Here is a 22,437-nt window from a genome sequence, read left to right as displayed (position 1 = left end):
TCTACCTGTCAATAAATGCACAAAAACTTCATGAATACAACTACAAATCATTCATTAGACAAATAAAGACATACCTAAATAATTGGAAAAATATTAATTACTCATGAGTAGGCTGAATCAGTATAACAAAAATGACTATCTAAATTAGTTAATTCAGTGCTGTACCAATCAAACTGCCAAGGCATTACTTTATAGAACTTCCAAAAAAAAATAACAAATTACTATGAAGGCACAAAAGGTCAAGGATATTAAGGGAAATAATGAAAAAGTGGAAAGGAAAGAGATCTTTAGTATAAGATCTCAAATTATTCTTCCAAACAATAATCATCAATAACAATTTGGTACTAGTTAAAAATAGAGAGGTTTAAGCATGGAATAGATTAGGTATAGTACAATATACAGAAGCAAATGAGCACAGTAGTCTAGTGTTAGATAAACTCAAAGATCTAAATTATTAGGGTAAAAACCCACTGTCTGACAAAAATTGCCAGGAAAACTAGAAAGTAGTTTTACAGAAACTAGATATAGACTAATATGTTCCATAATGTATAAGACAAGCTTCAAATGGGTATACCTAATACCCATCAAATAAAGGAAAATTTTAAAAAATGCTAGGAAGGCTGTGGGAAAATAGGTGTATTAAAACACTGTTAGAGCTATGATTGGTCTAATCATTCTGGAAAGTAATTTGGAACTATGTCCCCAAAGCTATTAAACTTATACATACCCTTTGACCAAGTTATACCAATAAAAGATCTATGCCCAAAGAGATCAAAGAAAGAGGAATAAGACACATGTGATGGTACATACCTGAATTCTGAAGGGGTTGCTCATCAGTTGAGGGGATAATGGCTAAATCATGTGAATGTGATGGAATTCTACTGCGCAGGGAAAAATAATACAGGGTACTGTTTAAGAGAAACTTGGGAAGACTTGAACTGATGAAAAATAAAATGAGAAGAACTAAGAGAATGATGTATATAATGATGACATTATAAAGCCAATTTCCATGATTCGTACACACACAAACATATACATACACACCCACCCACACACCCACATATATATATACATATATACATATATATGGTATATATGTATACACACATATGATGGCCAATGCAGGAAATTGCTTTGCTTGATCATGCATATTTGTGAAAAGGGTTTTGTTTTTCTTTGCATTGTTGTTGTTCAATCATTTTTGATTCTTCACAAATCCTTTTGGGACTTCTTGGCAAAGATACTAGAGAGGCCATTTCCTTCTCCAGCTCATTCTATAGATGAGAAAATGGGGGATGGGGATTTTAGAGGAAGAGAAGGTAGATTTTAATTAATTGAAAAATGAAACAATTTTTAAAAAGCAAAGAAAATATCTATTATATTTGGGTATGAGGGCTCTGTTTAGTTTTAAACCTTTGGCTTCTGCTTCTTACTTTTGAACTAAAATTTGTATTTTCCAGCATCTTCCCCAATGTTCATTTTCGTATTGAAGGCACCTACTATTAAAATACATATAGATAGTGATAAATATAGGTGATATAAAAACAAATCAACAGAAATTTATTTTTTAAAATTACATGTTGATTTAATTTGGAGGGTTGTATTGAGTTTTTCATAAAATCTTTCTTCTTTATCTAGCAATAGATATTGGCATATGTGCTGCATAAATTATTTTTGTGGTGATTTTTTTTGAAAATATTTTTCAAATTTCTTTTTTGTTTGTTTTTTCTTGGTTAGGCAATGGGGTTAAGTGACTTGCCCAGCGTCACACAGCTAATAAGTGTTATGTGTCTGAGGCCGGATTTGAACTCAGGTCCTCCTGAATCCAGGGCTGGTGGGTTATCCACTTCGCCACCCAGCTGCCCCCTAAATATTTATCATATTTCTATAGGAGATGACCAAATGTTCCATGAAATAGTATATCTTGTTACTTTTGGTTGACCAACAAAAACAATTCTACCAACTCCTTTATTTGCTTCTCTAAGTAAAAACTGTGAACGATCCTTTCATTTAGCTTCAACTACTTAAATAGTAGTAGATGGAGGGACATCCAAAAATACGTTATAAACTTCAATAGATTCATGATCTCATCAATGTAGGCATTTCCTTTACTGGTACAGATCATCATCCATCCATGTGTAATAATGAGAGATGGTCCAATGAGGGCCTAGGCCTTAGAGCATATGCAATAGGCCTGCCTGATTCCAATCCACATGAAGGCTTGGTGAGACTGCTTCTGAGCAAGAAGAATGGAGATGCCTTCCCTCTCCCACTTCAGAGCATACAAATATATCTTACAATTGTATCACCTCCAGCGTATTGATGAATAAAGTCTGTTAATTGATTGCTAAACTGGAAATGAGTATGCTCATTTCCAAACTCAAAAAGTTTGAGCAGAAGCTCTCTCACTCTCTTCCTTGTCACTAGCAAGGCAAGAATTTCTGTGAGCTTCCAAGTTGGGGACCCTATCCCCCATTTGCGTGGCCTGTGTCTTGGATTTCCTGATTGTAAATGACTGAGTACCTGGACATGCAAGGGACCAGGTTTCAAAGTTTGTAAGCTTTGAATGGTCAAGGGAGTCATCTGAGGTGTTGCTGCTGAAGTGGGCAGCAAAAGCTCCTGCTATCTTAACAACTGTATCCAGTGAGGTTCCATCCCTTAGGGACAACCTGCTTGAGCAAGACAAGCAAGGAACCTGCCCAGTTGAACAAGGGCATGAATTGTCCACTGGCTATACTACACCCATAAGTGAACTTGGTAAGGACTACACAAAGGGAGAAACGGACTCCCAGGTCCAGGAAAGTAACTCTGTCCTGGTTGGGAGGTGGGGAATGTTTGTGTTAATCATTATTCCATTCTCTTCATTAAATGAGCGGGTGTGCAGGGGGGAGAATGGGCCTCCCATTTTGGGGCGTATATGTGTATGTGTGTGTGTATCGTTCTTTGGTCTTTGTTATACCTTCTCAATAAATATCTCTTTGTAAAAGCTAATTGATGTTAATTGGTTAAATGGTATTGGAGAGCATATTGGATAGGGTCTGTGAGCAATAGTATTACCCTAGAACCCTGAGGGGAAAAAGCAGTTAAGAGCCCTCTGGGAGCCTGACCTGTTAATCCTAGAGTGAATTAGAAAAGTGAGCCCAGAGCCTACTTAACTCATGTGCTTTCTCATCCTGTGTGATTCTTGTTTATGCCCTCCCATAAGTTCTCTATAGAAGATCTGCCCAACATGCTAGATGCCTTCCTCTAGGCTTTTTAGTATTTTGAAGGTAAAAGTACAACATTTGGGTGGTTCATCTATCATCCTTCAATCTTCCTATATGCCTGGTCCACCTTCTTTTTCAATCATAAATTTCCGATTGGTATCCATTGCACTTCTTGTTCAAAAATCACCACTGGGTGTATGTTACAGGCCATTTGAACTGCCATGGATCTTTCCATGTCTTTTGATTCACTTGTAATTTAAATTCTTCGGAGGCTGTGGTGTTTCATGTTTCACAACAATGCAATATCAATGGGAATCACTGGTGTTAAAAAGATGGGCTTTTGTTTTGGGGAATAGTTTGGGATTATTGAAAGGTGCTTGATGAATTCTCAAATGCAATTTAGCTTGTTGCTTAATTCCAATTCAATTCCAGGTCCGTCTCATTGTCTTTATGCAGTGCCTAGCCAAAGTATATTCACTCTCAAGAGATGGTGTAACAGAGTTAGAGTAACAGTTAGAAGGGACCATAGAGGCCATCTAATCCAATGCCCTTACAGATAAGGAATCCAAGAATCACTTTTCCCACAAAGGTGAAGTGATTTGCCCAATGTCACATGAGTAGCGATTAGCAGAGCCGAGATTTGAACCCTACTGAGTGTGTGTGCCGAGAGGGAAATGGGCCTCTGACTCCACGTCCAGGGTTCCTTCCACTACACCAAATTTCCTCTAACACCAGCATTGGAATGATTACATTGAGTCCCAGAATATTATAATGCCACTCAATAGCAATTATCCTACCAATCAGTACTAGAAAAAACAAATGGACGAAAAATGGCCATTCCCTAGTCCATAATGTGTAAGTCAGATGAATTGTTTATGATGGATGTAAGAGTATCTCCTCATAGGGCTGCCTGTTTATTTTATAACATACCAAAACTAAAATTTCTGCCTTTCTAGTAGGAGATCAAAATATAGAATCAAATATAAATGTAATATTTTAAGAATAAAATATAATTGAAATCAAGAATATTAGGAAAGACATTGCAAGAATACTGGATTTTGAGTTAAAGGCTGTGGGTTCAAATCCTGACTCTGCTATTTGCTATTTTTGTGACTTTGGGCAAGTCACTTAGGCCTGTTTCCTCATCTGCAGAATGAAGAAGTGGGTTGGATTACATGAACTTTAAAGTCCCTTCCAGCTTGGAATCTGTGGTCCTATATCACACTCCTAGTCAGCTTCCTCAATGAATATCAATCCCTCTTTTGTTATTTGTTGTTCAGTCATTTCAGTTGTGTCAGACTCTTCATGACCCCATTTGGGGTGTTTTTGAAAAAGATACTGGAGTTGTTTGCCATTTCCTTCTCCAGCTCATTTTACAGATGAGGAAACTGAGGCAAACAGAGTTAAGTTATTTGCCCAGGGTCACACAGCTAGTAAGTGTCTGAGGCTAGATTTTAACTCCGGTGTTCCTGACTCTAGGCCTAGTGTTCTATCCACTTCACCACCTAGCTGTCCCTATCAGTCTGTCCAGGGTTTGCTATTTTATAGATATAGGAACAACCTGAGGGTTACCTGAGACTCACAGAGTCACAAAATTCAGTTTTCTTCGGACTTTAGAAAATTTTAAAGGGGGTACCCCTCTTTGGTGAGTATAGGGGAGAGGCAATTTGCTTAGGCATTTGAAATGGATCTATTGATTATTTAATTAGAAATAATAAGAATTTGGTCTTGGACTCAGGAGATGGAGTTTTAGTCTTAACTCTGACACTCTCTAGCTATGTGGTCATTTCCAAGAGGTTACTCTTGGAACCTCAGTTTCCTCATCTGTACAATGGATACTAGTTTCACTACCTAGCTCACAGGGTTGTTATGAAGGAAGTGCTTTGTAAATCTCAAAGTGCTATGTAAGTGTGGAGAACTGTTATTGTTATTTAATAATAATAACTAAACTAACTATAGGCATAACCATGATAAAACCTGAAGACTATGAATATTTTATAATACAATAGTTGCATTGTGTATGTCATAGTCATGTCAACTCTGCTGTAGTCACTCAAAGTAAAACCTTTTTTTGTGGGCTGACAAGTAATGACAGTAAACAAAGGTTGCTATCATTGCATTGGAAGATTCTGTCACAAATGCCAAATCTAGCTCGTCTGGGAGATTTTTTCCCTAGCATACTTTGTGGGAAATCCTCCCCCTCTCCAGATTTATTTTGTGGCTTGTATTGTAACTGGTTTCCTTGCAGACAATTGTATAAAGTAAATGAAAGCTTTAGATATGTCAGTGTTTACAGTAAGTGTGGATAGATTGATTAACAGACCACTACCCTTAAAAAACAATGGGGCAACTAGGTGGCGTAGTGGATACAGCACTAGCGCTGAAGTCAGGAGGACTTGAGTTCAAATCCGGCCTCAGACACTTAACAGTGTCTGAGCTGTGTGACCCTGGGCAAGCCAATTAACCCCCATGGCCTCAGCAAAAAAAAAAAAAAAAAATAAATAAATAAAAAAACAAAAACAGACTGCTACCCAGTGGGTCGGTAGGCTCAGAGCCTCGATACATGAATTGGCTTGGGGGGGAAGGGTAAAAAAAAAAGGAAACTTTTAGAACAAGTAAATCAGGCAGTAGAATGATTTGATATAGGTTATCAGATTGCTGAGGACAGCTAGGAATGAATATTTTAAACTGACCATAGCACACCAATTAGAAAAAAAGACTGATGGTGTAGAGAAGCTACTCAGGGGAATTTTTCCAGGTGGAAAAATTTAGTCAGGGAGGGCAAAGAAACCTTTCTATGTCATTGTCCCAGCCTACATTTGAGAAAGAGAGAGACAAGAGGCAATTTGTACCAGTCAAGTCAAACCACCGCGGCCACCCTGCCCAACTCCTTTCCTCAGACCTCAATGGAGGCTGCCTGGCATTCTGGCGTCTAGGAGCAGTACCTCATGGACCCCTGGCCTTCGATGCATCTCAGTACCTATAACCAGCATCCAGGAAATCAGTCCTTGTGGAGACGAGATGTGCCAATTATTTCTGCAGCTAGGATGGAATGCTGGACCTGGAGTCAGGAAGACCTGAGTTCAAATGTGACCTTGTCCACTTACTAGCCGTGTCAACCTGGACAAGTCACTTAATCCCTGCTTGCCTCAGTTTCCCCATCTACTTCCCAGGATTGTTATGAGGACCAAATGAGATAGATAGTTATCGTAAAGTGCTTAGCACAGTGCCCAGAACATAGTAAGTACATACAACTCTTAGCAATTATTATTACATCTATCCTCCCCTTCTTAGCAAAACTCTTGAAAAATCCCTCTACAATCAGTCCTTCCACTTCCTCTTCTCTAAATCTCTTCAAAACCCTCTGCAATCTGGTTTCTGACCTCATCATTCAAGTAAAACTGGTCTCTCCAAAGTTACCAAGGATCTTTTTTTTTAAATAGATTTTATCAATATCTTTAGTTTACATATTTTCTAGCCTTCTCCCTGTATCTGTCCCATCTCAGAGAAGTATCCCTTCTAACAAAGTTTTTTTTTCTTTTCTTAGGAAAAAAAAAAGAGAAAAAAGTCTGTAAAACTGATCAATACATCAAAAAAAAAACCATTATATGAAATGTTCCACATCTATTGACCCCTTCCTACAAAGGAATTGGGGGGAAGTGTGTATTCATATCTCTTCTTTGGGGCAATTCTTGTTCTTTGTAATTTTGCAATGCTCATTTTTTGTCATTTTTGCATTTGATTTTCTTTCCATTTATGTTATTGTAGTCATTGCGATGGTTGTTTTATTGGCTCTGTTTACTTCATTTTCCATCAGTTCATGTGTATTTTTCTATGCTTCTTGGTATTCATCACATCATTTCTTACAGCACAGTAAGATGAACAATCTCTTGATTGTCAAATCTAATGGCTTCTTCTTGAGCTTCTTTCTTGACCTTTCTGCAGCATTTGACACTGTTGGCCAGCTTCTCCTCTTAGTTACTCACTCCTCTCTGGATTTTCATAAATCTGTTCTCTTTTAATTCCCCACCCCCAACACACACATACCTGTCTGACCACTCTTTCTTAGTCTTCTTAGTCTTCTAACTGGATTTTCATCCATGTCACACCCACTAACCCAAGGCTCAGTCCTGAGTGTCTTCTACGGATTCTCTCACTTGGTGATCTCATTAGCTGCCGTGGGCTCAATGATCATTCCTATAATTATCAGATCTATTTATCTAGACCAGATCTCTCTCTTGAGTGCCAATCCTGCATCACCAATTAACTGCCCATTGGATGTTTCAAACTAGATGTCCCATAGACACTTTACACTCAACATGTACAAAACAAAACAAACAAACTCATTATTTTCCCACCCAAACCCTTTCTGGGAACTCTGTAGCACAGTGGATAGAGTGCTGGACCCTGAGTGCAGGAAGACCTGAGTTCAAATCCAACCTGAGACACTTCCTAAATGTGTGACCCTGGGCAAGTCACAACTTCTGTCTGCCTAAGTTCCTTCAACTGTAAAATAAGAATAATAACAGCATCTACCTCACAGGGTTGTTGTGAGGATCAGCTGAGATGATATTTGTAAATCACCTAGCACAGTTCCTTAGCACATAGTAGGTTGGATATAAATGCTTTATTCCCTCAAATGTTTTTGTTACTGTTGAGGGCAACACTATCTTTCTAGTCACCCAGGGTTGCAACCTTGCTGTCCATCTGGACTCCCTTCACTCACCCCATATATCCAATTAATTGTCAAATCTGGTAATTTCATTCTTCACAGCCTCTCTTAGATAATTAATTCCCCTTCTTTCCACTCACTACCACCCCAATTCAGGTTCTCATCACCTCTCTTCTGGACTACTGCAATAATCTACTTACTGGACTTTCTTCAAATCTCTCAACCTGACACTGCTCCAATCCATCCTCCACACTTCTGCCAAAATGATTTCCCTAAAGTACAGGTTTGATGATATCACACACACACACACACACACACTCACCAAATTCCAATGACTTCCTATTACCTCTAAAGTAACATATAAATTCCTCTGTTTGGTATTTAAACATCTTCACCATCTGTCCCTTTCCTATCTTTCTAGTCCTTTAACATACTGCCCACTATCACATACTCTACTTACTGGCAATTCATCTATAAATAGTTGCCTGGGGCCCTGAGAGGTTAAGGTTTGTACCTATAATTACATAGCTAGTTTATATCAGAGAAAGGATTTGAACCCAGAGTCCTAGCCTCCAAGGCTGGGCCTCTCTCTGTTCCATATATCATACTGTAATTTCTAAGTAGCACCTCCTATAAATATTTTTAAACACTGTTAAAAAAAACCACCCTACCCCCTAAAAAAACAACCACAAAAAAACCTTCACTGATGGAGAAAATTTCTACATGGGGAATATCGATGGACTTGGAAATCTGCACTATTCTCCGCTTCAGAAAAATAAAAGTGTGTGTGTGTGTGTGTGTGTGTGTGTGTGTGGTTGTTGTTGCTGTTGTTGCTTAGTGTAAACACTAATAGAGCAATCATCAGACTCTTTAAAATCTAGGTTTACAGTGGGTTTTTTTTTTACTTTTTTTTTTTCCCAATTCAGCTAGAGTCACATGTATTAATTGAAAGCATTTCTTTGTCCTTTTCTTGTCTCCCTCTTTCCACACCCCAAACCCCCAATTCCCTTGGACCAACCATCTTCCTTTAGCTTTTGAGCTACTATCTCAGGCCATCAAAAAAGTAAATGCTTGTTGCCTACCTGACTGAGTGAAGTTAGTAAGATCTGAGTCTGAATTCTATCTTAGATGCTTACTAGATGTGTAATCCTAGGCAAGTCTCTTAACCGCTCTCAGCCTCAGTTTTCCCTTCTGGCAAGTGAAGAAGTTGGATTTCTAGCTCTAAATATATGATCCTATGATAAAGTTGAAAGAAGGTTACTCTAAACACCAGGGGCCTAGATTTCTAGAATTTTAGATGGCATCTCTCTTTCACTCTAGCTTTCAATCAAGGATTTTCTTTGCTGGCCTTGTTTGCATATGAACATATTCAATTCAGTGCTAGGCACTGAATACATAAAAACAGAGAATGAAATAATCTCTGCTGTTAAAGAGCCTACATCCTATTGGGCAAATTAATGAATGAATAAAGCTTTTATTAATTGCTTAGAATATGCAAAACACCATGCTAAATGTTGAGGTTACAAATAGAAAAGTCAGACAGTCCCTAAGGGAGCTCACATTCTAACTGGGGAGATAACAATACACATGGAAAGTTTCAGTTGAAAGTCAAATGGAAAAGTCCTAAGGTCCTTAAGGGGTAACAGTTAAGCAAATGGTTATGTCTCTTCTTTCATGTCATCTGCACTGATAGAATCTTATCATTGTCTGATGGTGAACCATTTGACAGTGCCAAGGCCTTTGGCAACAAGAACTTTCTTTTTCTGGGTCTTCAATGGATATGGCTGTAACACCTATAGGGGCAGTAGCCAGGCTCCTTCCCCACAGGGGTTGTTTCCAGGATGATGGGCACTGGAATGGAAGCACTGCTCTTCCTAAAATTCTTGGGTTCAGAGTCCTGAATTGTCTCCATTGGGTTCTCAGGGGAGATGGTGGTGAAGGTGGTTTGACTTGCTTGGCATATGCTGCCTCTGGTCTCTCCTTCAGGGTGCCTTGCTAGAATGCTAGACAGCTAGACTGTCTTACCAGCCCTATGGATGGCATTTGATTGACAGTTAGTAAGGAAAGCCGTCTCCTCCTCAAGAATTGATTCTCTGGATGATGGTTATGAAGACTGGGATGAAAGTAGGTGCTTCCAAGGAGATGACAAGTACATATAGAACAAATGTACAGATAATACATCCAAAATAAATTTAAGGTAATTAGGTAGGAAGGCACTATGCTTAGCTTGGGTAGATCAGGAAAAGCTTCATGTAGAAGGTAGTACTTGAGATGCTGCTTCTTGAAGAAACAAAGGGATTATATGGAGGGAGTGAATTCTAGGTATGTGGGATGGCCAGCGTGCAAAATCCTAGACATGGGAGATAGAATTACAATGTGTGAGGAACAAAAGAAAGGCCAGCTTAATCACAGAGTGCAAGAAAGGGAGTAATGTACAATGAGGTTAGAAAGGTAGGGTGGGCCTATGTTATGATGAGTTTTAAAAACCTAACAAAGGAGTTTACATTTTGTACTAAAGGCAATAGGGTGTCATTGGAGCTCATGGAGTATGGCATGAAATGATTAGACCTAAGCTTTAGAAAAGACACTTTTGTAGCTATGTGGAGTATGGTTTGGAGTGAGGACAGACTGGAAGCAGGGAGGCCAAGTAGGAAGCCACCGCAATAGTCTACACAAGAAATGATGAGGGCCTGAACTAAGACTTGAATCTTTGTTTCTTCTTGTGCATTCAGACAGGAGAATATAATTTCACATAAGTGGTCTGTACCCACCTATGTAAGTCCTAGACTCTTCTTCCATATTCCCTGGAAGTGTTCATACGTACTCTTTGCCTTGCTGATGCTCATTCCTCACTGTCATTTACATTTAATTATCTAATGCTATGCTTTAGGTAACATCCTCTTTCTCTCTGAAGTTCTTGAAAAAGGAAGAATCTATGGAATTGAAAATTATAAATTACTTCTTGTAGAACATTTTTATGTCTAGGAAAAAGCAGCTCCATTATATTTAAAGGAATCATAAAATCCAACTTCTATTCTGGACACCTTTTCACAGGTTTATTGAGATAAGCTGGAGGAGCTTTGGGGCTCATAAGTAGGACTCATTGCTTAGTGATTCCCTCAGCTGCAGCTGTACTGTCATTACTGGAGGTAGTGTGAAGGACCATTGACAGCATATTTGCCACCTTGATTGAAGCAGGTAGTCTCAAACCACAGTGGAAATCTACAGAAGGGTGGTGTGATAAACAAAGCAGTCTTGTGGGTGATTACATCCAAGACATGGGCATAAGAGGATGGTCTGATGATAAGAAGCTAACTAACATTAGTACATTGTAAAAAAAACAAATGAGAGGATTGTCCAACTAAAAAAATTATCATTCATAACTTGTATTTAAATAATCTAAATCAGTCTGCGAACTTAATAAACATTATGCAGATTATGCAGACAAACGGAGTGAAAGGAGAATTCAGTAATTCCATAAGAGTGCACAAAATCCATTGGAAGAGTTAGGGAAAGAAGATAAGATTAATCATAATCCTGTCCAAGTATTCTATCTATCACTCTAATAACCTCTCTTTGGCTATTTTCATATGGGCTGCCTGGACTCTCTTAGCAAGAGAAAGTCGTGGGGTTTGATTCATGGATCTTGCATATTCGTGGATTGAACTCCGGTTCTTTTCATGTCTGGAGTAAAAATAGGCTCATGATAAAACCATGAAAGCAGATTTGTGGTATAACAATTACAACCTGGCAGCATGCCCTCACAGAGCTTCCAGTACAATTTTTCTTTTATAAAATTTCTTCCGTGAGGGATTATCTATATAGGAAACTGAATAGCAGGAAGTTGTCTCATCATTCAGAGCTGAGCTCTTTCATATTCTTCTGAAACTACTGGTTAAAAGTTTGTAGAGCAGACATTTCTAGGAAAGGTTATGAAGAAATAAGATACTTTTGCTCTTTTTCCCTCTCTGAATATGAGAAATAATAATAGGGCTTGCAGTTACTTTGCAATTTTTCCTTTTTAGTATCTTCAGCAATCACATTATTGTATCCAGGGCTTTCTACACTCTTCCATTCTTTGGCAGCTATAAATTTGTTTCCTCTTTACAATCTAATCACTTGTATATACAGCCTTAGAAAATGGTAGCTGGTGCATTAAAGAATACACTTGACTATGATAATGACTTCTTAAATGCTTCCAAAGATCTGTAAAATTTCATCACTTTGGGCACTTCTTCTACCAACACTGATCACAATCCTTGTATTCCTTTGTAATGATTTCTTACAGAAATGGAAACTGAAAATGAAATGGTGTTTATATAAATCATTGATAGAATTATAATTCCAACAATAAAATCTTATATCTCCTCTATGAAAAAAAGCCCATATCTGGTAAAGTTGTAAAACATAAAAATGAGCTAGGAGCAGAGTGGCTTGTGAATTATGCAGATGCCAAGGCCCCCAAAGCTTTCCTTGGATGCTTTGAAAAAGCTCTGATTTTGTCAGTATGTGTATGTCCTTTCTTTACCAATGCAAGATCAAAACCCTTTACCCTCTCTCATCTTTTGTGATTCTTGTCCATATTTTCCCATAAATCCTCCATAGGGGTTCTGCTCAATACATTGAAATGTTTTTCATCATCTTTATCCAAAATTTGTGATTGTAGTTAATCTGAGTTATCTTGTTCTTTTCGCTTTTGTGGGAGTAACAATGTCCTGTACACTTGTTTTCTCTGATTCCACCCATCCACCTCCTCCTCAGGTCACACACATCCTTTATTATGCCTTTTCTGCAAATTCTTGCACATTCCTTTATGCCGTTCAGATGAGTTTCCTTTTGCTTAGCCGGATCAACAATTTCTTCTGGTTCTCCCTTTTTTCTAGAGCCAACACGCAAGTGGGCCTTGTGGAAATATCACATTATTTGTGACATTTATTTGTTTATTTATTTGTTTATTTGTTCTGAGTTTCATATTCCTTTGATGCCTCATTTTGATGTGGAGATGATCCTGGGTTTTCCAAGGCTAAGACAGAGGAGAGTAAGTTCTGGCAAGGCAGACTAAACTGGAAAGGCTTGTATGTCTTATAATCCAATGACCAGCCTACTAAGGTTGGAAAGATTCATTATCAAGTGATATGATTACTTTTGCAGTGATTGTAACTCTTGAAGACCATCTATGAAGTTCCAGAGGGGCTGTGATCTGCATATGTGGCAGATAGGTGGTGCAGGGGATCAAGTGTGGACGACTTGGATTCAGGAAGACCTGAGTTCCAGTTCTGCCTCAGACCTTTTTAGCTGTGTGATCCTGGGCAAGTCACTTAACCATTTTCAGTTTCAGTTTCTTCAATATTTTTTCTTTTTTTCCCAATATTTTCTAGTATTTCCTTTATTTTCCTAAAACAAGTATAATAATAGCACCTTCCTCACAGGGTTGTTGTGAGGATCAAATGAGAAAATATATGTAAAGCATTTTGCAAACTTTAAAACACTATATAAATTCTAGCTATTATAAGTGGAGGGAGGACCCAAAGTAATAGAATCATAAGTACTTTAAGTATTGAAGTACTGGAGAACTTATAAAAAAAAAAGTTGTATTGAAACTCTTTGGTTTTTAGCCTCACTTGTTTCCGATATCGCCTCTCTCCTCAATGAAATTTTCCTCCTAACGTGAAAAAGTTAAGCAAACTGACTGACAAAACAATTGCATCTGACAACACATGCAACATTCAACACCCAAGAGAAAGGAAGTATCTTTCATCATCTGTTCTTGAGAACCCAGGCAGGTCATTGCAATTAATTCGGGTTTAGATGCTTTTTAATATTGCCTCCATTCACATTATTATATTGTCCTTATTTTACTGCATCAACTCACATTTCCATGTTTCTCTGAATTCCTCTTCATAATTTCTTATAGCATAATAATAATGCATTATATCCATATCTACAATTTGTCCAGCCAATCCTAAATTGATAGGTATCCACTTACCCACCACTACCACAAAAGTGATGCTATGAGTATTTTCATTGCTATGGTAATTTTATTTCTATCTTTGATCTCCTTGGGTGAATAGTAGGATTGATAGGTCAAAGGCATAAAGAGTATAATGACTTCCCCCCATAAATTGCTTAGAAAAATTTAAATCAACCCCCACATAGTTGATACTCAGAATTCAGAAGAAGTTTAAGGCATAGTACCTTCTTTAAGAAGTTAGACTAATGAGGAAAACAAAATTTAACATAGATGATAACAGTGAACAAAATAAGGCTGTCTAAAGCACAAAATTATGTGATACAAGCTCTTAGTATTCAATGAGTTTGGCAGAAAGATAAAACATATGATTGGAGTAGCTAGGGAGGAAGGCAAGCTTTAACGGAGAATTAGAAGAAGAATAAGATTTCAATATGCAAAGTACAGACAGAAGGAAGTTTTTTTTTTTTTTAATGGCAACATGAATGAAAGCATGGAGGCAAGAATGAGTGTGGTAGGTTTCTTCCTGGAAGACACCAGGTTAAGGAAAGCAGAGGTTGTGTACTGGGGAATCTTGAAAAATGAATTTTCAGGAAAAATAAATTGATAGGATGTGGGCAACATATGATGAAACTTGAATAAACAAACTGAAGAGTTTAGATAGGAGATGGAAAAAAATGACATAAGAAGGAACACTGAAACAGGAGCCAGGAGATCTAGGTTCTATATGCACTGAATAGTAGTTTACAACCTACTAATGGTAGTCAGGGCAGCTAAGTGGCAAAGTGGATAGTGCATCAGGCATGGAGTCAAGGAGACCGGAGTTCAAATCTATTCTCAAATATTTACTAGCTGTGTGACCCTGGGCAAGTCATTTAACCTTGTTTGCCTCAGTTTCCTCATCTGTAAAGTGAACTGGAGAAGGAAATGGCAAACACTCTAGTATCTCTGCCAAGAAAATCCCAAATGGGGTCACAAAGAATTGCACATGACTGAAAATGACCCAAAAAATTGGGGGGTTTCATTAGATGATTTATAAGATCTGTTCCAGTTTGAGGTTGTTTTCCTTAAAGAGTACTTATTATAGGACCTTGCACACAGTAGATACTTAACAAATATTTGTTGAGCCTGTGTGGCCTTGTAGAAAGAGTATGGGACTTGAAGTCAGGAAGACTTGAGTTTGAATCCTGTCTCTAATATGTACTAGCTTTGTGACCATGGACCAATTACATAACCTCTCTGAGCTTCCTGACTATTTCACAAATGAGACATCATCTCTGGGCTACAGGCATTTTCTTCCACGTGCCTGGAATGCTCGCCTTCCTCCACAAGGACTGGCCAATTTCCTTTAAGTTTTCCTTTAAGTTTTAATTAAAACCCCACCTTCTACAGAAAGCTTTCCCAAACAATCTTAATTCCACTGCTTTCTCTCTGTTAATTACTTCCTATTTATCCAGTTTAGAGCTTGCCTTGAATATATTCGTTTGCAAGTTATCTCCTCCATTAGATTGTAAATTCCTTGAGGGCAGGAACTATCTTTTGCCTCTTTTTGTATCCCTAGGGCTTTGCATAGTTCCCTACAGGGCTCTTAATAAATGTTTATTGACTGATATACATTTCAGGTATTATAGAATTGATTCTAGTTTGCCTGTCGAACATGGGTTGGAATGGTCAGGGATGCTTTCATGAAGAGGATAAGACTTAAAACATGAAACCTGATTTGGATTTTTTTTTTAATTAATAAAAATCTATTTTCTTCTACTCATTGGGAAAAAAAAAGAACACCACCAAACTCTTGTAAAAATATGCATAGTCAAGCAAAATAAATTCTTGCATTAGCCATGTCCAAAAATGTGTTTTATTATACATACTGACTCCATTACTTCTCTGTCAGGAGGTGGGTAGCATGTTTCATTATGAGACCTCTGGAATCATGTTAGGTTGCTGCATTGATTCAAATCCTGAAGTTTTTAAAAGTTGTTTGTTTTCATAGTATTGTTGTTATTGCATAAATTGTTTTCCTGGTTCTCATTTCACTCTGCATCATCAAATCTTCCCATCTTTTTTTTCATAATTTTTACGGCACAATCATATTCCATTCATATGCCATAATTTGCCCAGCCATTACTCAATTGGTGGTTACTTCAATGGTTTCCATTATTTGCCACTGCAAAAAGAGCCGCTATAAATACGTTTGTACATATGGATCCTTTTCCTCTTTCTTTGATCTTTTTGGGAAGTATGACTAGTAGTGGAACAGCTGATTAAAATTTGAACAGGTGAAGAAGATGGTGGAAGGTATTCCAGGTAAAGGAAAAAAGTCTGAAGAAAGGTAGAGAATGTTTGGGGGCAAATAGCTGGCCTAATAAAATAGGGAAGTTATACGTGACAATATAGGAATAAGAACAGAAAACGTTGGAAAGGTCGTTTGATTTTTAAAAAGAGTTGAATGCCAACTTAAGAATCCTGGGCTAATGTGGAGCCATTGAAATGTTATGAACAGGACACTGACATGATAAAACCAGTATTTTAGCAAAATTAGTCTGGCAGCAGTGTACAGGATGGATTGAGGGGGAGGGACATTAGAGCCACCAAGGAACATCAGTTAAGTGGTGGGCGAATGACAGAGAAAAAGAGACTAGTGGGTAGGTTGGACAAGTCTTTTTTTTTTCTTTTTTTTAAATTTATTTAGAGCAAGGAAGCCAGGAAGCCTTCAGCCTCTCCCTCCTTACCTTTGCCTCTCAGAATCCCAAGTTTTCTTCAAGAATGTCTCCATTCATGTGTCACCTTCTAAAAGCTCCCTTCACCACCTCCACCCCTACCCTGTTGCTAGTGCTCTCCCTCCCCAAATTACCTTGCATTCATCTTGCACATGTAACCAGGTCCTCAAACCCATTGGGATAGGACTCTCTCCTCACTGGTGGAAATCAATGCCCTGCACCTGGATGAGGGGAGAGTTAGCAAGAGCTCTAGGTCTTAATGTCTCTTCAATCTTCTTGGGTCTCAGGGGCTTCTGTCTTCCAGCTTCAGGAACGAAGATGAATCATGTCAAACTCCACTTCAGGTTGCTGAAGGGAGAATAGATTCTGAAAAGAAGCTGATATGAAAGGAGCTGGCAGTCTCCACCATGTCCAGATTCCCAGCTTGCTACACTAGAGACTTCGGGGAGTTTCCCCTTGGGTGAGAACTAGACCTCTTCTCTTGGTTGAGCTGAGTTACCTTGATCCCGATGGGAGAGCGCCTTCACTTGGTATTGTCTGGTGTGTATCCTCCAGTGAATACCTTCTCTGGTTTCTGTTTTGCTATCGACTTGGAAAACTGGATTTCTCTGCTACTTGCTATTAATGTTTATTGTAGAAGTGGTATTTGGTGGGAAAGGAGTCAAGCTTTGAATATAAAACTGAGGGCCTCTTTTCCCCTTTAAGAAACAGTGATTGGAAGTTTATCTGGAATCCGAAAACCACATCCCCTAGACTAATAATACATAAGGGAACAGATAAATATATTTATAGTCTGGTATCCCTTCTCTCTAAGGAGAGCAGATCAGTCTCTGGCCCCAGACTCCTGCTTCCCCTCCTGTTAAGAATGAGAGTCTCCTTTGGAGAAAGGGGAGGGGGGGAGGGTGAAGAGGCTAGAGATGTCTATTCTGCCTCCCTTTGAGCTACACAGAACACCCCATGCTATGTGTGAGGGTAAAGTCCTCACTACATATATATTATGCATATATTTATGTACATGAATGTTGTCTCCCCCATCTGAATATAAATTCTCATTTTTATTTTAACTTTTTGCCTTCAGCTTTAGGGCAGTTCCTGGAATATAATAATTACTAAATAAATACTTGTTGATTGAATGATCTTTAAAGGTAAAGGGATAAAAGAGCTGGTAGAGAACGAAAGAATGAAGATGAGAGGGAAGTGATAATTAAAGAACCAAGGTCACTGAGGAAGTGGAAAGAGAGTTAGCCTTGAAAAGCAAAAGGAATGTCTCTACTTCTAAAATAGGGTTGAAGATTTAGGAGATAGAGGTAAGGAAAGAGACATTTTGAAGTGAGAATAACGGAAGATTGAGAGAGTTCTTGTTGGATGGCTTCCAATTTTGAAAGAAAGTAGGAGGTCAGATCACTTGCCAAGAGTTAGAGAGGATAGGGTTGGGGACTTGAAGAGGAGGAGGTTTGAAACAGCTGCTGTGGGGAGCACACTGTGGAACCAAGAAGTTAAAAATAATAATAGATGAATAAAAGGATTGCTAAGCAGCAGCAAAAGCTTGGCTGAAGTTAGACAACACAGATTTGTGATAGGCCAGATCTTCACTGTTTTGTCACTTTCTCCAACAAAACTTGCCCAGAAGAGGAGGTGGAAAAAAAGCTTAGATAGGAGTTGTCCAGGGTTGGGAATTAACATAGCCTGATTATATGAGATGGCTTTCTGGGAGGGGTAAGAGGGAGAGAATATAAGAGAAAATTTAGGTGATGTAAAAAACAAAAAGCCTCAATAAAAATTTATTTAAAAAAAAAACCAGCCTCAAATCTACCAAACACTTTCTAAAATTCTACTGACTGGGAATCAGTCAAAAGTTAAAGATCTATCTTTGATGGTTCCTGGCTGTGATTTACCTTAGGCAATTAACTTATACTCTCTGTGATTCAATTTTTTCATTTGTAATATGTGGATGATGATAATACTTGTATTACCTACCTCATGGAGTTGTGAAGAAACCACTTTGCAAATCTTAGAACAGTGAATAAATGTGCATTATTCTGTAAGACTTTTCAAGCTTAAGACTTCCATATTAAAATGCAAGAATGACACAGATCATTCTTATTATGACATGCAGCTAGAAAGACCTTCCACTAAAATCTCTCATCATGCCTTATTGGCATGCATAGAGGAGACATTGGCTTCTTAAATGCTCTGCCAGGGGAACAGTTTCTGGCAGATACTATTAAACTGGCAAGGCTTTTTGAGTGTGGCTTTCCGGCAGCGGACGGTACGTCTGTTGCTTCAGAACAAGCCCTAACTAATATTAAGGAGCTTATCAGTAAGCTGCCACACTAAGGTGATGAATTTTTCATCCAGAGCAACTGATGAAGACTATGTACTAAGTTTTAGAGGGGGTGCAGTCTGCTTGGGTGAAGGAAGCAAATACATTAATTGAATCATGGATCCTTGAAATAATATAGAAGAAGCTAGGCAGATGTTCCTTGGAGCTAATCTATCATGATATATCTTGGATAGCTAGCTATTGCAGATGGGTGGCAAGTTGGGCCCAGAAATTAATAAAACAAGGAGAGCTAGCTGGACTGCATTTGGAATATTCCACAGTGCTTTCACCTTCTGTGAGTTCAATTATCAATCATCTTTAGACAGGTGACTCCCAAATCTATATATCCAACCTTAATCATCTTCCTGAATTCAAGCCCAGTATTACCATTGCCTGATGGACATCTTTACCTGGATGAATGCCCTACAGGCATTTCAAACTCAAGCTGTCCAAAATGGAACTCAATACTCCTTGAATACATCCATGGCACTACCATCCTTCCAGTCATGCAGGTTGTCCTGGATTCTCTCTTCTCCTGCAGCCCCTGTAACTAATCAGTTGACAGGTTTCTTGTCCCCACGGTTCTGCCCCCACAACATCTCTTGTATATGTCTCCTTTTCTCCGCTCATCGTCTCTTGCCTGGAGTGTTACAATACCTTACTACTAAATTTCTTTGCCTACAGTCTCTTCCATCTTGAATCTAGCCTCAACGAAGCAATCAAAATGATATTCCTAGAATGCTGTCCTGGTTATGTCACTCTTCCCTTCTCCACTTAAAAATCTTCCATGGTTCCCTATTACCTCTAGATAAAACAAAACAAAACAAAACAAAATTCTTAGCTTTGCATTTAAAGCCCTTCACTATCTGGGTCTCTTTAATCTTTCTAGTCGTATTTCATGTCACTCTCCTTCTCCAACTCTCAATTCTAGTACAAATACATGTGAAATATCATTCCCTCCTCACTTCTGCCTCTTAGAATTTCTACCTTCCTTCAAATAAGCTCAGGTCCTTCAGAAGGTTTTCCCCAGTCCCTCCAATTATAAGAACTCCTTGAAATTGCTTTGTAAAGCTACATATTCTTTACATTTACTTACCTGTATATATGCTGTTAACCTCTCAGTATAATGCAGGGAATATTTTCTTTTTGTTTATGTATCTTCAGGGCCTAGCAACAGGTCTTGCACCCAGTACGCACTTAAGTGTCTGTTGAATTAACTGAATGATCTTAAACTCTTTGCTGCTACAAAAGCATATTCCTTTAACACCAGTATTCTACTTGTGATAGTATATGCTACCAAACAAGAAACACTCATTATCTAGGAACAATCAACATTGAAGATCAAGTCAAGTTGACAAGGAAGGGCAATGAAAAGGTGCAGGGTGGTTGTAGTTAGGGTGCAGCATATTTCCAATGAATACTTGTTCAGAAGTGCCTTAAAAGCCAACATCAAGGAAAGGTATGATTAGGAAAGAAAGCAGCCTGAACATGTAGCAAGAATGAGGGCTCACAGATGGACTGCCTATGGGCTGCATTGATGTCCACAATATATTAAAAGAACCTAGAGAAGGCTGCTAGCACATAATATATATAGAAACAGTGAGGTGGTGCAGTGGATAGAGTACTGGACTTGGAGTCAGAAAGACCTGAGTTTAAATCTAGCCTCCCTTTAGGCTATGTGACCCTGGACCAGTTACCTTAGGTTCGTTATCTGTAAAACGGGGATAGTAGCTGATAAAATGAGATAATATTTGTAAAGGGCTTTGCAAACTTTAAAGTGCTATAGAAATTCTAGCTATTATTATTATTTTCTATGGAAGATTTACAAGATGGACATGGATAAGAATGAGGTGCAGAAAGGCTACAAGTCAAGGATTACCCATATTCATGGAGATCATGCATATACCCAAGCATGTAATTGTCAAAATGGAAATCACCTGGGTAACAATAATAATCAGCCAGTACTGAAGACGGGGTGGGACAGCCACAGGAGAATGGAGGGAAATAGGAAGGTCAGCAGGTCCAGAGACAGCAATGGCATAGTGAAAGGATTCTGAATTTGGAGTTAGTGTTGACTTGGGTAAGTCTTATCACCTGTATAGGCCTCAGTTTCCTCATCTCCATGTGGATGCTGGACCTCTCTCAGGTTTTTTCCAGTTGACATTTTGATATGTAAGAATTAGAATTGGGAACTCAGAAGTTATTTATGCATTCAACACTTTCATATAATAGAAAAGGGAACAATAGAATGTAAGCTCTTTGAGGGTAAGACCGGGTTATTATTTTCGTTTTGTTTTCAAATTTCCAGCACTGTGTTAGTCCCTGGCACGTAGTAAACGCCGTACACACTCCACACATATCTGTTGAATTGAATTGGGGCCCAGGGAATTAAATTGGGACCCTTGCTCTGGGGGTCAGGGTTCAAATTGACATATCCTACCTCCACATAGGTCGGGCTTTTTCATAGTTTTTGTCCAAGTTTCTGGGGCGGCGGTTCAGTCCGTGTACTACAAAGTCCCCTCCATTGCCATCAGTTTACACTACTGTAGGAACTGCCCGGAATTAATGGGGTTTAAACTGCAGGAGAAGCCCGTTCATCACAAAAGCTGAGCAGTCCTTAGGTAATGCCTCTTAAAGCCAGTAGAGAACTGAGCGCGAGGACGTAAGCCCCGCCCCCTCCTGACCTGACACTGCTTAGCCTCTCCTTGGAGAGGGGGAGAGGTGAGAAAAGGGAATAGGGCGGGGCCGAAGGAGAAGGGCGGGGCGAGACGTATAGGCGTGGCCACAGCGATGGGCAGGTCCCGGTGATGAAAGCGGCAGTGCGCAACCCGCGCTCCTCCCATCCTCCTTCGGGCTCGCGCTTTGCGCCGCTCTGATTGGCTAAGGGTCACTGCGGCGACAGTGGAAGACGGACGGGGTTTGGGGACCTTGCCCGCCTTTCCCCCGCGTGGCTTCCGCCGGCTTCGGGGCCCCACCCCGTCCGTCAGTGCGCGCGCGGGAAGGGGCGGGGCGGGGCGGAGCGGGCGCGGTGGTAAGATCGCACCCGCCCCTCTCTCGGAGCCGCGCCCCTGGGGGGGGCACAGGGTGGGGGCGGTGCGAAGGTGGGCCGGGGTTTCGGCGGCGGCGGCGGCGCGCTCGCTCCCCGGAGGAGCGCGCGCGCGCCCAGGGCGGCGGGGAGAGAAGCAAGCCGGGCCGGAGCCGAGCCGGGTGTGTGTGGGGGTGCGTGTGGTGTGTGGCGTGAGCGGGAGCGTGTGTGAGGGAGAGCGGGCGGCGGGAAGCGAGTGCGAGGGGCCGAGTCGAGCCGAGCCGCCGCGATGAACACGGTTCTGTCGCGGGCGAACTCTCTGTTCGCGTTTTCGCTGAGCGTGATGGCGGCGCTGACCTTCGGCTGCTTCATCACCACCGCCTTCAAAGACAGAAGCGTCCCGGTCCGGCTGCACGTCTCCCGAATCATGCTGTGAGTGCGGGACGGGGCGGGGGTGCGGGGGTGCGGGTGTGCGGGTGTGTGTGTGTGTGTGTGTGTGTGTGTGTGTGTGTGTGTGTGTGTG

The 22,437-nt window shown here is 39.8% G+C and overlaps 2 protein-coding genes across 2 annotated transcripts in view; one reads left to right on the top strand and one right to left on the bottom strand.

Annotated features, from left to right (window-relative positions):
* ASB5 (ankyrin repeat and SOCS box containing 5) overlaps nucleotides 1-21,408 on the bottom strand; it is a 126,152-nt gene extending 104,744 nt beyond the window's left edge. The window contains exon 1 of the mRNA XM_027837565.1: nucleotides 21,330-21,408. The gene's annotated coding sequence lies outside the window, so the exon portion shown is untranslated. The remainder of the gene's footprint in view (nucleotides 1-21,329) is intronic.
* A 670-nt stretch (nucleotides 21,409-22,078) lies between these two features.
* Nucleotides 22,079-22,437, top strand: part of SPCS3 (signal peptidase complex subunit 3) — a 13,248-nt gene continuing 12,889 nt past the window's right edge. Inside the window, exon 1 of the mRNA XM_027837455.1 lies at nucleotides 22,079-22,346. Within this exon, the coding sequence (XP_027693256.1) occupies nucleotides 22,204-22,346 (143 nt within the window). The 5' untranslated portion in view covers nucleotides 22,079-22,203. The remainder of the gene's footprint in view (nucleotides 22,347-22,437) is intronic.

Source organism: Vombatus ursinus, unplaced genomic scaffold (genome assembly GCF_900497805.2).
Source record: "Vombatus ursinus unplaced genomic scaffold, bare-nosed wombat genome assembly UNPS02014821.1, whole genome shotgun sequence".
NCBI classification, from domain to species: Eukaryota; Metazoa; Chordata; class Mammalia; order Diprotodontia; family Vombatidae; genus Vombatus; species Vombatus ursinus.
The sequence above is the reverse complement of the archived record's forward strand: the minus strand, read 5'-3'. Positions and strand labels throughout refer to the sequence as shown.